A 13175-nucleotide genomic window follows, 5' to 3' on the forward strand; every position below is an offset into this window, starting at 1 on the left:
AGTCAGGGGTACCCCTATTAAAATGTGCATTATAGTCCTCTCTCTCCTCATTTAACTCCTCATGCAAGTTCTGGATTGGAGGGTTTGAAGGATAATAAATGCTCATTAACTTGATTTTAGTCTCTTTAGTACTTGGATCCAAGCAAGGGTGAGGCTAGCAAGTTTTAGTCTCATTACTTTTAGTCATGGGACTAAAACGTATCCGAGCACCCTCTAAAAACTCTGCATGCCGAGGAGTAATCAAACATTAAGGGTCTTAATTGTATGCTTGCGCAGGATCTGGATCTGGATCTGAGATAAGAGTCTCCTTCATCTTCTCCTTCTCTTAAGGACTATGCCACATCTGAAACCTACTCGCGGTCACTAGGCTGCACTGCACCGCAGCAGGGCTTCTTCTCCACGTAATTACCCTTCCTTTTCGTTCTCAGAATATAGCCATGTAATGTGCTTCTCCCGCATGATCATTGCTAGCTTTCGCTCCACAATACATAAAGATGGCACAAAGAGTAAATCAATGTTAGTTTTATAGGATCAGCCTTTGAAGGCAGGGTTATATAGCTTGTCGCCGGCGTCTTATAGGAGCAGAGAGCAGTGGTTCCCGGTTGAGGTTTCAGGTTGGTTCCCCAGTACTTGATATTATACATGGCACTGACTGTCAGATAATGCAAAGGCCATGCCGTGTCCCTAAACTATCTCTTCTCAAAACAATTTTGTTTTCTCTGCCGTTATTAGATTTTTTTTCTCTTCTACTTAAAGGTACACGAATATATATTTTCACACTCTTTTGTGTGTATTCAGCACAGAAGGTCGAAGACAGCTGATAAACATGACTGCAGAAAAGCGTATACCGTTGCATGAGTTACATGAGATTACAAATGGATTTTCACTAGACTCAAGAATAGGAAAGGGTGGGTATGGAGACGTTTACAAGGTATGGCTTATTACTTGACATTTTATGTTTCAACAAATTAATGTACCAGCACTAACAACAAACGATCCAGTTATAAACAAATAGTTGTGTACATGCTTATGTCAAGCACAGGGAGTTTACAAAGAAAGAGATGTTGCTGTGAAGTTGCTTCATGTTGATATGGTTCATGGAATTGATGACAAAGAATATATAAATGAAGTTGGTAACCTTTTGAGGGTTAAGCATCCAAATATCGTACAATTGCTTGGTTACAGTTATGAAACAACTTCTGAATTGGTTGAACACAACGGTAAGCAAGGTTTTAGTAAACACATATACAGAGTCCTCTGCTTTGAGTACTTGGAGGGTGGAAGCCTAGACAAACACCTTGATGGTATGATGCAACTTAACTTTATAAGTTCATTTTCTTTTGTGATTGAACAAACCAAAATTATTAAATTCTCTTTCTCTTTTGTATAACATTCTCTTAATCAACTTGTGTAGAAAAATCTTTTGCACCTGATTGGAGCACACGTTACATGATTATAAAGGGCATTTGTGAAGGATTAGATTTCCTACACAGGTGTCAACCACCAATTTTTCATCTTGATCTGAAGCCTGCCAATATATTACTAGACAGATTCATGGTCCCTAAAGTGGCAGATTTTGGATTGTCAAGAGTCATCAGTGAATCACACACTCAAGTCACAAAACAAATCAAAGGAACCCAGTAAGTGCCTCACGGAATTCCTCATTTTTTCAGTTTTTTCCCTTTTATGATCAAATAAACAATATCTGTGCTGCCTGTGTCCTTTGATGTCATGCAGGGCATACATGCCACCAGAGTTCATAACAGATGGCTATATCTCACGTAAGAATGATGTCTTCAGTTTCGGTTCTGTGATGATAGAGATAATGACAGGATCTTTGGGTAACTCCGGTGATATAGAAATGGACGAAGTCGTGCAATTTACGCAGAAGGTAAGGAAAATCATTTTCAGTTTGACACTCAAGTATAACAAAGGACCGCATTATGATCGTCCAAGTAAGGAGTTGATAACTTATTTTGAGCTATAATTTTTTTTAACCTAATATACAAGCTTGTTCCCTTTTGTATTTTTGGAAAGGAAAAAAATGTAAACTCCACCAGTCCAATAACTACCAGCACTGGATATCCTCTGTATGTATAAGGAACCTACATGGCACTGTTAGTCATCAACATAAGCAATCAGTAGTTAAATTTAGAGTATAATTAATTTTGTATACTACTCATAGAATGCCGAAAATGCATATGTGGCGATTCCAAAAATGAAAAGAAATGTGCATGTAGAGCCTTGCTTCATTAGAAAGGTGATAAGTGTACACATAGTACTCTCTTCTATTTCAAGTTCCTTTTGATTAAAAAGAGTGTTTCCATCTGCATTTCGGAGCAAGTACAAGGTAAAAAAAAGAAGTTTGCTCTCATAGTTCGACATCTAATATTCTCAATCTAGGTTAGTTATCTGGGAAGTGGTATGCGACACCTTTGAACAAGAGTATGGCGTATATCAGAGCACATGCCACACCTTTTGACATATATGGAAAGACGTCACCCCTGGATTCATTATATTTACCGTGAAATTTGTGTGTCAAGAACACGTTTGAACAATTATCGTATATTGTACTTTTATATTTTTCATATCAAATTATATCTCTCTATTCTTGTTTCATAGGTACTTAGCAATTGGAAGAATAGGATAAAGGCCACTTCAGAGTACCCATTAGAGGAATCACATCAAGTACAGATATGCATCGACACAGCAATGCGCTGTATGGAACTTGACAGGAACAATCGACCCACGATAGCAGAAATCCTGGATATTCTGAACAAGACAGAAACTCATATTCCCAAGAGACAGGTATGATCTGCGTACTTATGCAAACGAAATGAAAGCAAGAGAGCATTAATTCATAATTGGAAGAAGGCAGTTGTTTGTGTACTTCGACTAGCTAGCAGTTTTAGATTTTGCAGGTCATTTCGCAGTCATTTTGTTTTCCGGATGCAAACCTTACTCATTGCTTCTTTTTAGTCCTCCACTGTTCAATCTGTGTAGAATAAACTTCAGTTTAATTCCGTCTGATTTTAGGAACGGAAAAACTAGAGAGTGGACGTTCAAAATCATGCCATGCAGTAAATGGTGGCGTTGATGTTGTCTGAAGTTCCAGATGGGCTTATAGGATAGCTTAACCAGGGTACCGAGGCTGTTGGAACAAATTGTATCCACTTTTATATGTATGGTTGGTCGCCCGCCATAAGACGTAGGACACAGTGTTATATGCAACTTAGCGCAAAATATCCTCTCGGTCCGGAGCCTGGACCATTTATTTTTTTCCTTTATTTCAAGCTTCAAAGAAGACAACCACGATTGCTAGGATTTGAGGGAGCAACTAGTTAGTGAGTGTTGGAATTAACCACGAGTCCTAGTCCGGCTTGGACTTGGAACCGTCACCGTGTAGGTATAGGATTAGTAGTTGTCTTAGTTAGCTACTATATATACGTACAAGTACCCCTATAATATTGTATCAGATCAAAGCAATAACATAGCAGGACCGACAAGGCCCTGTTTAGCCATCAGATCCTTTGTGTTTCGCCGAGTTGTGCTAGTTCGAGTCGGCGGCTGATTGTTAGCTATACATGCATAGCTAGCTAGCTTGCCTCACGTAGGATCAAAAACCATCCAGCAGCGTGCTTGCTAGCTTAGGCTAGTATTGTACTTGCCCGTTGCGTCTTTCAACCGACGGCTCGAAAAGTAATCGAGCTTCATCATGCGTGTATTGCCGGAAAGTACACGGTAACACCGTCGACGTCGGGTCTGGGCCAACAATTGGTATCTAGAGCTTGGTTTATTGACGTGATCTTCGGAAAGCAATCGAAGGATCATGTCGAATCCGGGCAAGGAGATCGTTGTGACGGGAGCGGGAGCACCGATGCGGATGGTGGGGGTGTCGCAATTCCCCCGGTTGGATCGAGAGGACTACGCACTATGGGCGATGAACATGGAGGTCGCGATGGAGGGAGCAGAGTTCTGGAAAGCTGTCGACCCCGGTGGCGCCGAGTACGCGAAGGGCGCGGCGAAGTACTTAACGGATCGTCAGGCGTTAACGGCGATCTACTCCGCCATGCCGAAGGATGTGCTGCAGCACCTCGTCGGAAAGAAAACGGCGAAGGAGGCATGGGAGAGAAACGGCGAAACAGGTTTCTCACAATTGAAACCTGTCGGTGATAACAACTGGCACAACTAACCTGCTGTGCAAATTTACATCTTTCTACCTTCTTATCGGAACTATAACACTAATAAAAAAACTTGCGTTCTGGTATGCTTATTTTGTTTGGTCGTTTTTCTTTGGGTTTTTTTTATATTTTTTTCCTTGTTTATTTCTAGTTCGCATTTTCTTTAAAATTTGTTAACTTTTCAAATTTTCGTGAACTTCGTTTCAAAGTTCATGAACTTATTTTTTAAGAAAAGTTATAATTCCATCTTTTTTGGAAACATGAACAATTTTTGGAATGCAAACATTTTCAAAATCTGAACATGAATTTGAAAAAATGTTCACGAAATTTCTCAACAATTTTATAGTTTCAAACTATGTATAATAGTTTTTACAAACTTAAACAGTTTCTTTTCAAACTATTAACAAATTCCCAACAATTGATGTTGAACACAAATTCAAAACCACGTACTTTTGAAATAAAATTATCAACTTTCTTGAAACACAAGCATTTCATAAATATCTCAACAAAAAATTGGAAAAGGGGCACATTTTTTAAGATTCTAGGACGTTTTTTAAATTATAAATAATATTTGAAAACAATAAATTCGTTTGGTATTCCAAAAAATCTTTCAAAGTTTCGAAGAGGTATAAAAAATAAAAATAAAGTTCAATTGTGAGAAACTGAATAAGCAAAAAAAGAAGAAAAAACAAAAAAGTAGAAGGAAAAAACCCGCTTAGGCCCTTCCCTAACTGTGCGACTGCATCACTTAAGTCGGGCGCCTTTTGGGCCGGCTCAAGTATTCACAGATATGAAAAATGTTTATCAACTTAAAAAAGCATGTTCATGAATTTGGAAAAAAGTCGTGAGCTTTAGTGAAAAGTTTGTAAAAATTAAAAAGAGTTCGTAAATTTTAAAAGAAGTTCATGGATTTAAAAGCAAACTTCATGAATGTTTTAAAATGTTCACATAATTGAAAAGTTCATAGATTTAAGAAAACAAATCAGTATATAAAATAATTCCTGAATTTTTAAAAAGAGAAATATAGAACAATAGAATAAAAAAGGACAAAAAAAAGGCTCGCATTGATTAGTGTTCTATTTGAAAAAAAGGTAACTAGACACAACAAGAAAATAGTCGGTTATGGGGGGGGGGGGGGGGGGAGGGATGTACTGAAATAGAAGTGAAAAGTTGCTTGCCTAGCTTAGTTAGAAAACATGGGATGCGTCAGGTGGCCATTGGCCCGCTAGCGCTCGGGAGTGGCCGATCAAGAAAGGAAATATTTTGATCCCTAATCTATAAATGGAAATAGTTTGTCTCTCTAATCCATAGTAGAAAAAGTGAAATAGTCTAAACATGTGTGAACAAAAAAAAAGATAATTGCAAAGCACCTACAAGAATAGGTGTGAACGCACTTAATTCTTTGAACGCATCGAAATTCAAATCTGTTTTCATTATTGGAATCGTCGCGACGTGCTCTCCGAAACTAGCTCTCGCATGAATATGTTTTGATGACTTTTTTGTGCAATTTTGTCTCATTTTTGTGCAACTATCTTGCAGTCGATGTGCAACTACCTGATAGTGGATGTGCAACTTTTTTGAAAATACGGATCTGCGAAAAAAAAGAAAACTTTCAGTTTGTTATAACTGACACACATGCAGTGCGCCATTTGTTCCAATATGAAAAGATGGGACTGATCTTTAAAAGAATGTACTCCTCAATTAGTGATTTCGAGGATTCAAACTCAACAATCCTCGTTGAAACCTGTCGGTGATAACCACTGGCACAACTAACCTGTTCCGCAAATTTACATCTTTCTACCTTCTTATCAGAACTATAACACTAATTAAAAAAATTGCGTTCTGGTCTGCTTATTTTGTTTGGCCGTTTTTCTTTGGGCTTTTTTATTTTTTTCCTTGTTTCTTTCTATTTCTTATTCTTTTCTAATTAGCATTTTCTTTAAAATTTGTTAAATTTTCAAATTTTTGTGAACTTTGTTTCAAAGTTCATGAACTTATTTTTTTAAGAAAATTATAATTCCATCCTTTTTGGAAACACGAACAATTTTTGGAATGCAAACATTTTTCAAAACTTCAAAACGAAATTTGAAAATAAATAATTTAATTGGTAAACAATTTTCGAAACAGGAACATAAGACAAAGAATTCAAAACAATTTTTGAAAAGCATGAACATTTTATGAAATTCCCGTACAGTTTCTAAAAATCTGAACATGAATTTGAAAAAATGTTCATGAATTATTCAATAAAGTTCATGACCTGAAAAAGTTTGTCGAATTGAAAAAAGGTTCAAAACATTTCACAATAAAGTTCACAAAATGGAAAAAAGCTTATTGATTTGTAAAAAAAGTTCAAGTAAGTTGAAAAAGAGTTCACAAGTTGAATGCTTTTTCCACAGGCCCGACTAGGCCGGTCCATTGTCCGGCGCGTGAACATGAAAATACTAAAATAACATTTTTAAGGACATGTTTAACTATGATTTTAAATACTATTTTTCAAACCTGGCATGGATGCCTTTCATGGGCATGCCCACCTTCTCGCAGAAGTTGAGGTTATTTCATGGTTTTCCAAAAAAAACACCATGTTCAATGGAGGGTGTTTGGGCAGGCTAGAAGGCTTCGTCTAATAGCATGCTATTTCCCGACATTCTTGTAATGGAACTAAATTTTTTCCATGCACCAATTCAAAGCACCATGCCAACGCGTTTAAGTTTTCCATGATTCTTGCATTTACTCGGTAAAAATTGGCTGATAAATAGGCGCACGTGACGCAACTTGCATACGGTGTTAGGATTCGTTCAAACTTGACATGGACACCAACGATTGCATGCCCACCAACTAGAAAAGTTGGGTCATTTCATGCATGTCCAACAATAGATCATATTCAACGCGGAGTGTTCTGGTAAGGCCATAAGGCTCCGTTTGGGAGCACAATTTTGTCATTCCTCAAATAATACTAAAATTTTTCCATCAAGTTATATAACCAATTAAACACACGATGCCAAGTCGTATTGGTTTTCGGCAATTTTTGCATTTATGGAGTTTTGCCCGACAAAAAAGACCGATAAATGGCTGGACGTGCCAGAATTCGTTCAAAACTGATGTGAATGTTTATCATGGGAATTCTCACCTACTTGCAAAAGTTGATGTTATTCAACGATGTCCAAACATAGACCAAGTTTAATGATGGGTATTCAGGTTGGCCAAAAGGCTCCTTTGAGAGCACATTGTTTCTTGACATTTTTCAAATGGTCCCAAAATTTTTGCACTAACTTTGATGACCAATTAAAGCAACCATGCCAAATTGTTTGTTTTTTGACAATTCTTGCATTTTCTGGAGTTCTCTTGGTGAAAAATGGACAATAAATGGCTAACAACACATAACTTGCATACTTTGTCGGAATTCGTTCAAACCTTGCCTGACATGCCTATCATGGGCATTCCTACCTACTCGAAAAAGTTGAGGTTATTTCATTAACGTACAAACTAGACCATATTCAACGGACGGTGTCCAGGGTAGGCCATAAGGCTCCCTCTGAGGGCGTGTTATTTCTCAACATCTTTGAAATGGCCCAACAAAAATTTCATGGCCTTGTATGGCCAACACCAAGTTGTCTTAGTTTTTGTTTTGCATTATGAGGGGTTATCTCGGTCAAAAAATCCCGATAAATGGCCGGACATGTCGACTCTTGCAAACGGTGTAGAAAATCATTCAAGCCTGGCATGGATGCCTACCATGTACATGCCCACCTACATGGAAAATGGTTGGGTCATTTAAAGAGAGTTCAAAATTAGATCATGTTCAATGAAGGTTGTTTGGGTAGGCCAGAAGGGTTCATTTGAAAGCACGCTGTTTTTTGACATCACTGAAATAGTCCAATTTTTTTTGACAATCTTCTACGAATAATTCAAGGCATCATGCCAAGTTGTTTAAGTTTTCGACATGGATGCCTCATCCATTCCACAATGCGGCAAGATGTTTACGTCATTTCTTCATAGTTCAAAAATACCACCACTTCAAAGGAGTGTGCTATACTAGGATAGACTACTGCATCCATGAACATGTAGATTTTCCTAATTTAAATGCTTATTATATTTGCATATTCTGTCAGTACCAATCAACATGAACATTTTCTCATATCCTCACTATTTCTCAAAATTTCTCAACAATTTTATAGTTTCAAACTATGTATATTTTTTTTACAAACTTAAGTAGTTTCTTTTAAAATTGTAAACAAATTCCCAACAATTGATGTTGAACACAGATTCCAAACCATTTACTTTTGAAATAAAATTATCAACTTTTTCTAGCACAAACAATTCATAAATATCTCAACCAAAAAATTTAAATGGGGCACATTTTTAAAAATTCTAGAACGTTTTTTAAATTGTAAGGAATATTTGAAAAATAAATTCGTTTGGTATTCCAAAAAATATTTGAATGTTTCGAAGAGGTATAAAAATAATAATAAAGTTCAATTATGAGAAAATGAATTAGCAAAAAAAGAAGATACAAAAGAAAAAGTAGAAGGAAAAAATGGCTTAGGCCTTTCCCTAACTGTGCGACTGCATCACTTCCGTCTGGCGCCTTTTGGGCTGGCCCAAGTATTCGTAGATATGAAAAATGTTTAACAACTTAAAAAAGCATGTTCATGAATTTGGAAAAAAAGTCGTGAGCTTCAGTGAAAAGTTTGTAATAATTGAAAAGAGTTCGTAGATTTTAAAAGAAGTTCAAGAATTTGGAAAAGAAGTTCATGGATTTAAAAACAAATTCATGAATGTTTTAAAATGTTCACATATTTGAAAAGTTCATAGATTTAAGAAAACAAATCAGTATATAAAATAATTCCTGAATTTTGAAAAAGAGAAAAATAAAACAATAGAAGAAAAAACAAACAAAAAAAAACAGGCTCGCATTGATTAGTGTTATATTAGAAAAATGGGTAACTAAACACAACAAGAAAATAGTCGGTTATGGGGGGGGGGGGGGGGGGGGGGGAGGGATGTACTGAAATAGAAGTGAAAAGTTGCTTGCCTACCTTAGTTAGAAAACATGGGATGCGTTAGGTCGCTATTGGCCCGCTAGCGCTCGGGAGTGGCCGACCAAGAAAGGTAATATTTTGATGCCCTAATCTATAAATGAAAATAGTTTGTCTCTCTAATCCATAGTAGAAAAGGTGAAATAGTCTAAACATGTGTGAACAAAAAAAAAAGATAATTGCAAAACACCTACAAGAACAGGTGTGAACATACTTAATTCTTTTAACGCATCGAAATTCAATTCCGTTTTCATTATTGCAATCGTCGTGACGTGCTCTTCGAAACTAAATCTCAAATGGATATGTTTTGATGATTTTTTGTGTGTGCAATTTTGTCTCTTTTTTGTGTAACTGTCTTGCAGTCAATGTGCAACTACCTGATAGTGGATGTGCAACTTTTCTCCTACCCGTAGTTGTACACTTTCCGATGTTGTACCTCCACTCTTGAACTATCTCCTTCTAGTGAGATGTGCAACTTTATATGTTGCCTAGGCCAACTGCATAGTAGTTGATGTGCAACTTTTCCCCGTCCGTGGATATGCTTCCACTGTTTGCTGCATCGGCCAACAGCCTAACACTGTATGTGCAACTTTGAACACTACCATGGCCAACCATTTAACAGTGATGTGGAAGTTTCTATCATACCCCATGGATGTGTATTTTCCCTGCTACCACCTGGCCCAAACAACCCCATTTAGTGAGATGTGCAACTTTAACGCTCTGTTTATATGCAATTTTTCACTACCCTCATGAATATACAACTTTTCATTACCTTCATGAATGTTAATTTTTCACCATTTAACTATCCGGGCCTGTGAGATGTGCAACTTTGTATGTTGCCCTGACGAACTATCTAGCTGACTATGTGTAACTTCGTTTGTTGGCTCCACCAACTGAAAATACATATCCTTGAGTAGGGCGAGAAAGGGGTTGCACATTAACTAATATGCAATTGGCTTGAAAACAGACTAAGTTGCATATATTGTTCGTAGGGGAGGTGGGGTAGGGTGTGCCAACAACGAAAAATTACAATTTCACAAGTACGTAGGGGGTGGCATACCGACTATTATGTAGTTGGTCGACAGTATAAACTAGTTGCACATCAAAGTTGTCATGATTGCTAGGTTGCAACCTTATAGAAAGTTGAATAATGCAGCTTGCAAAATTGGTTTTAGAAAAAGTTGAACGATATAGTACTAAATTCCGACGTACGGTTTGAAATATACAACTTTAAAAAAAAGCTCAAATAAATACATATGGATGTGTTTTTGTCCTTCAGATGTGACAAGTCTGACCATATTTAGTGTCATCCATTACATGCACTAGCAGAAAACCTACTTCCTCCGTTTCTAAATGTAAGTTTTTCTAAAGATTTTACTAATACACTACATACGAATGTATATAGACATATTTTAGAATGAAGATTCATTCATTCTGTTTCGTATATATGTAAACGCTTAGTAAAATCGTTTAAAACTTATATTTAAAGAGAAATTAAGAGGAAAAATAAGTGCACGACAATGACCTTGGCTGTCAGTTTTTGTACGCGTACGTTCATGTGTTTTGATGTGATTGATTTTATAAAGGGAATCACAATAATTGATATCAGATAGGATCAGACCCACAGTGGTGTGAACTGTGCTGCCCCTACAGGAAAACCAAAATTTCTATATGGCCCTGGTACTAAAAAAACAGAACTACTGGGCCTCAGGCGCTGGTGTCGCTGGAATTGGGCCGGAATGGGATCGACAAGGCCATCGAGCGACAGGGATTGAAGTCCTCGTGGTCAAAATCACTAATTAGCGAGTACACCTTTCAACGATAACTCTCACCTTCACAGGTTGCTAAAAATGGCGCACTGCATGTGTGTCACTTGTCGCAATCTGGAAGTTTTCCCTTTTTTCCTAAATCCATTTTTAAATGTTTTATCTCCTAAACCGTGCGTCCAAATCTCGAACCGTTTTCACCGTTGGTTTTCTTGCGTTGAGATCTTTAAAACTATATCCCATGTTGATAGGTTTTGACGAACTTTTTTTTCATGAAAAAAACCAAAAGAAAAAAACCGAACGAAAAAACCGTGCCTCACGCGATAGAAAAAAACAAAAAACACGGTTTTTTTCCTTTCCGAGAGGCATGGGTCGTGCCTCTCGCGAAGGCAAAACCGTGCCTCTCGCAAAAAAGAGAGCAAAAAACGCGTTTTTTCCTTTTTCGGGAGAGGCACGGGCGTGCCTCTCGCAAAGGCAAAACCGTGCCTTTTGCGGAAGCAAAATCGTGCCTCTCGCAAAAAAAAACAAAAAACAAAAAACGCGTTTCGCCGAAGCAAAACCGTGCCTCTAGTAAAAAACCGAAAAACGTGTTTTTTTTCCTTTCCGAAAGGCACGGGCATGCCTCTCGCGAAGGCAAAACCGTGCCTTTCATGAAAGCAAAACTGTACCTTTCGCAAAAAAATAAAAACACATTTTTTCCTTTCCGAAAGGCATGGTCGTGCCTCTCGCGAACACAAAGCCGTGCCTCTTGCGAACGCAAAGCCGTGCCTCTTGCTAAAGCAAAACCGTGTCCCTCATAAAAAATGAGTTTTTTCGCGTAAAAATAAGAAAACATGTTTTTTCGCGAAAAAAAAAATATATTTTTGTCAAAAGTTACGAAAGGCCAGTGAAAACCATAATAACAAAAAAATTAGGAAAAAAAACACTCAAAAAAGACAAAAACGCGTGCGAAAAAAATAAAAAAAACAAAATCCAAAGGGAACACTCAGAGCGCGACACGTGGCGGCGGCTGAAAATGCGCCAAGTGGCGGCGCGCGGGAGCGATCGCTGAAAGGCTCGTGAAGGAGCACTCGCTAACTAGTTGCTCTCGTACGATCGCTACAGGGACTGAAAAGAAAAAACTCGCTAGTTCACTACAGGGATTGGAAAAAAAAATGATCGCTAGTTCGCTACAGGGGTCCCTGAAAAAAAAGATCGCTAGTTCGCTATAGGTACAACCGTACGGGGACGAGAGAGCAGGATCGGGCTGGGCAACATGATTCTTGATCGTGGCTACGTCTTCGCGTCGCCTCGTGGATCATGCCCTCATTCGAGTGTCCCTGGTCATTAGTGATTAGATCGAGCGGAATTGGGAATTGCCTCTCCATCGTTGCCTCCTCGTCTCCTCTTTTAAATCTCAGATTAGGTCGTTTGGTCGGATTGATCAGTGACCAACTCCAGCCTCCAGATGCTTAGCGAATCTTTTTCTCATTAACTTCAAATCCTACTACTAATTCATAATTTGTAATTAACTACTGACAGGGATCGTTATTTCGTTAGAGATTGGTTCTTACCTCCTTGATTAAAGATCTCAGTGTAGCAGTTCTATCGGACAAGACCTAAAACTAGGTGAGTTAGACAGTTCGTTCAATCGCCAAACATTGACACATGATTTTCAATTATTATATAATATAATTCCTTATTATTTTATTATTATATAGGGCCTTAATTTTTTGTTTCCCACAAGGACTTGGATTTTACTGGCCCGGCCATGGTATTAGAGCATACGAGTGGCAAGGTGCCAAAAGCATCACCATACATTAAACTGAGGTTGTTGACCTATAAGACTTCCTATAACTGATATTATAGCAAGATTCGAGATTTGCAGCAGCGCTTGCCCTGGGAGGCGACCTACTAGCACCTTGGGGCGGGCTATGAAGTTGCTGGGTGGTACAGCGATGAGGATCAGGAGATCGTTGTTCGGTGTAGCGACATGGAGGGAGACAACGGGCTGTCGTCGGCAAGGCGATGGAAGGAGATCATTCACATGAGCGGTGGTGCCGAGGTGTGATGCCGTGAAGTCATCAAGATTATTTTCCAGGGAAGATAGATTAGTCAAGGAGTTGTGCGAGTTAGCATGGCTAGTTTGTCCTCGTGTCAGCATTTTCATGTCCAAGTGTTCGTTTCTGTGAGGATTCGTTGAAGATGAAGTG

At 38.1% G+C, this 13175-nt stretch overlaps 1 protein-coding gene across 2 annotated transcripts in view; it reads left to right on the top strand.

The window, feature by feature from the left end:
- Positions 1-292: 292 nt before the first annotated feature.
- The window catches only part of LOC123399266 (putative disease resistance protein RGA3), a 30107-nt gene continuing 17224 nt past the window's right edge, over positions 293-13175 (top strand). Inside the window, exons 1-7 of one of the 2 annotated variants that reach the window (XM_045093685.1) lie at positions 293-401; positions 522-614; positions 799-931; positions 1043-1304; positions 1415-1640; positions 1738-1891; positions 2623-2808. In XM_045093685.1, the coding sequence (XP_044949620.1) occupies positions 827-931; positions 1043-1304; positions 1415-1640; positions 1738-1891; positions 2623-2808 (933 nt within the window). In that variant the 5' untranslated portion in view covers positions 293-401; positions 522-614; positions 799-826. The remainder of the gene's footprint in view (positions 402-521; positions 615-798; positions 932-1042; positions 1305-1414; positions 1641-1737; positions 1892-2622; positions 2809-13175) is intronic. The other variant, XM_045093684.1, reaches the window with a different exon arrangement.

Source organism: Hordeum vulgare, chromosome 5H (genome assembly GCF_904849725.1).
Source record: "Hordeum vulgare subsp. vulgare chromosome 5H, MorexV3_pseudomolecules_assembly, whole genome shotgun sequence".
Classification (NCBI taxonomy): domain Eukaryota; kingdom Viridiplantae; phylum Streptophyta; class Magnoliopsida; order Poales; family Poaceae; genus Hordeum; species Hordeum vulgare.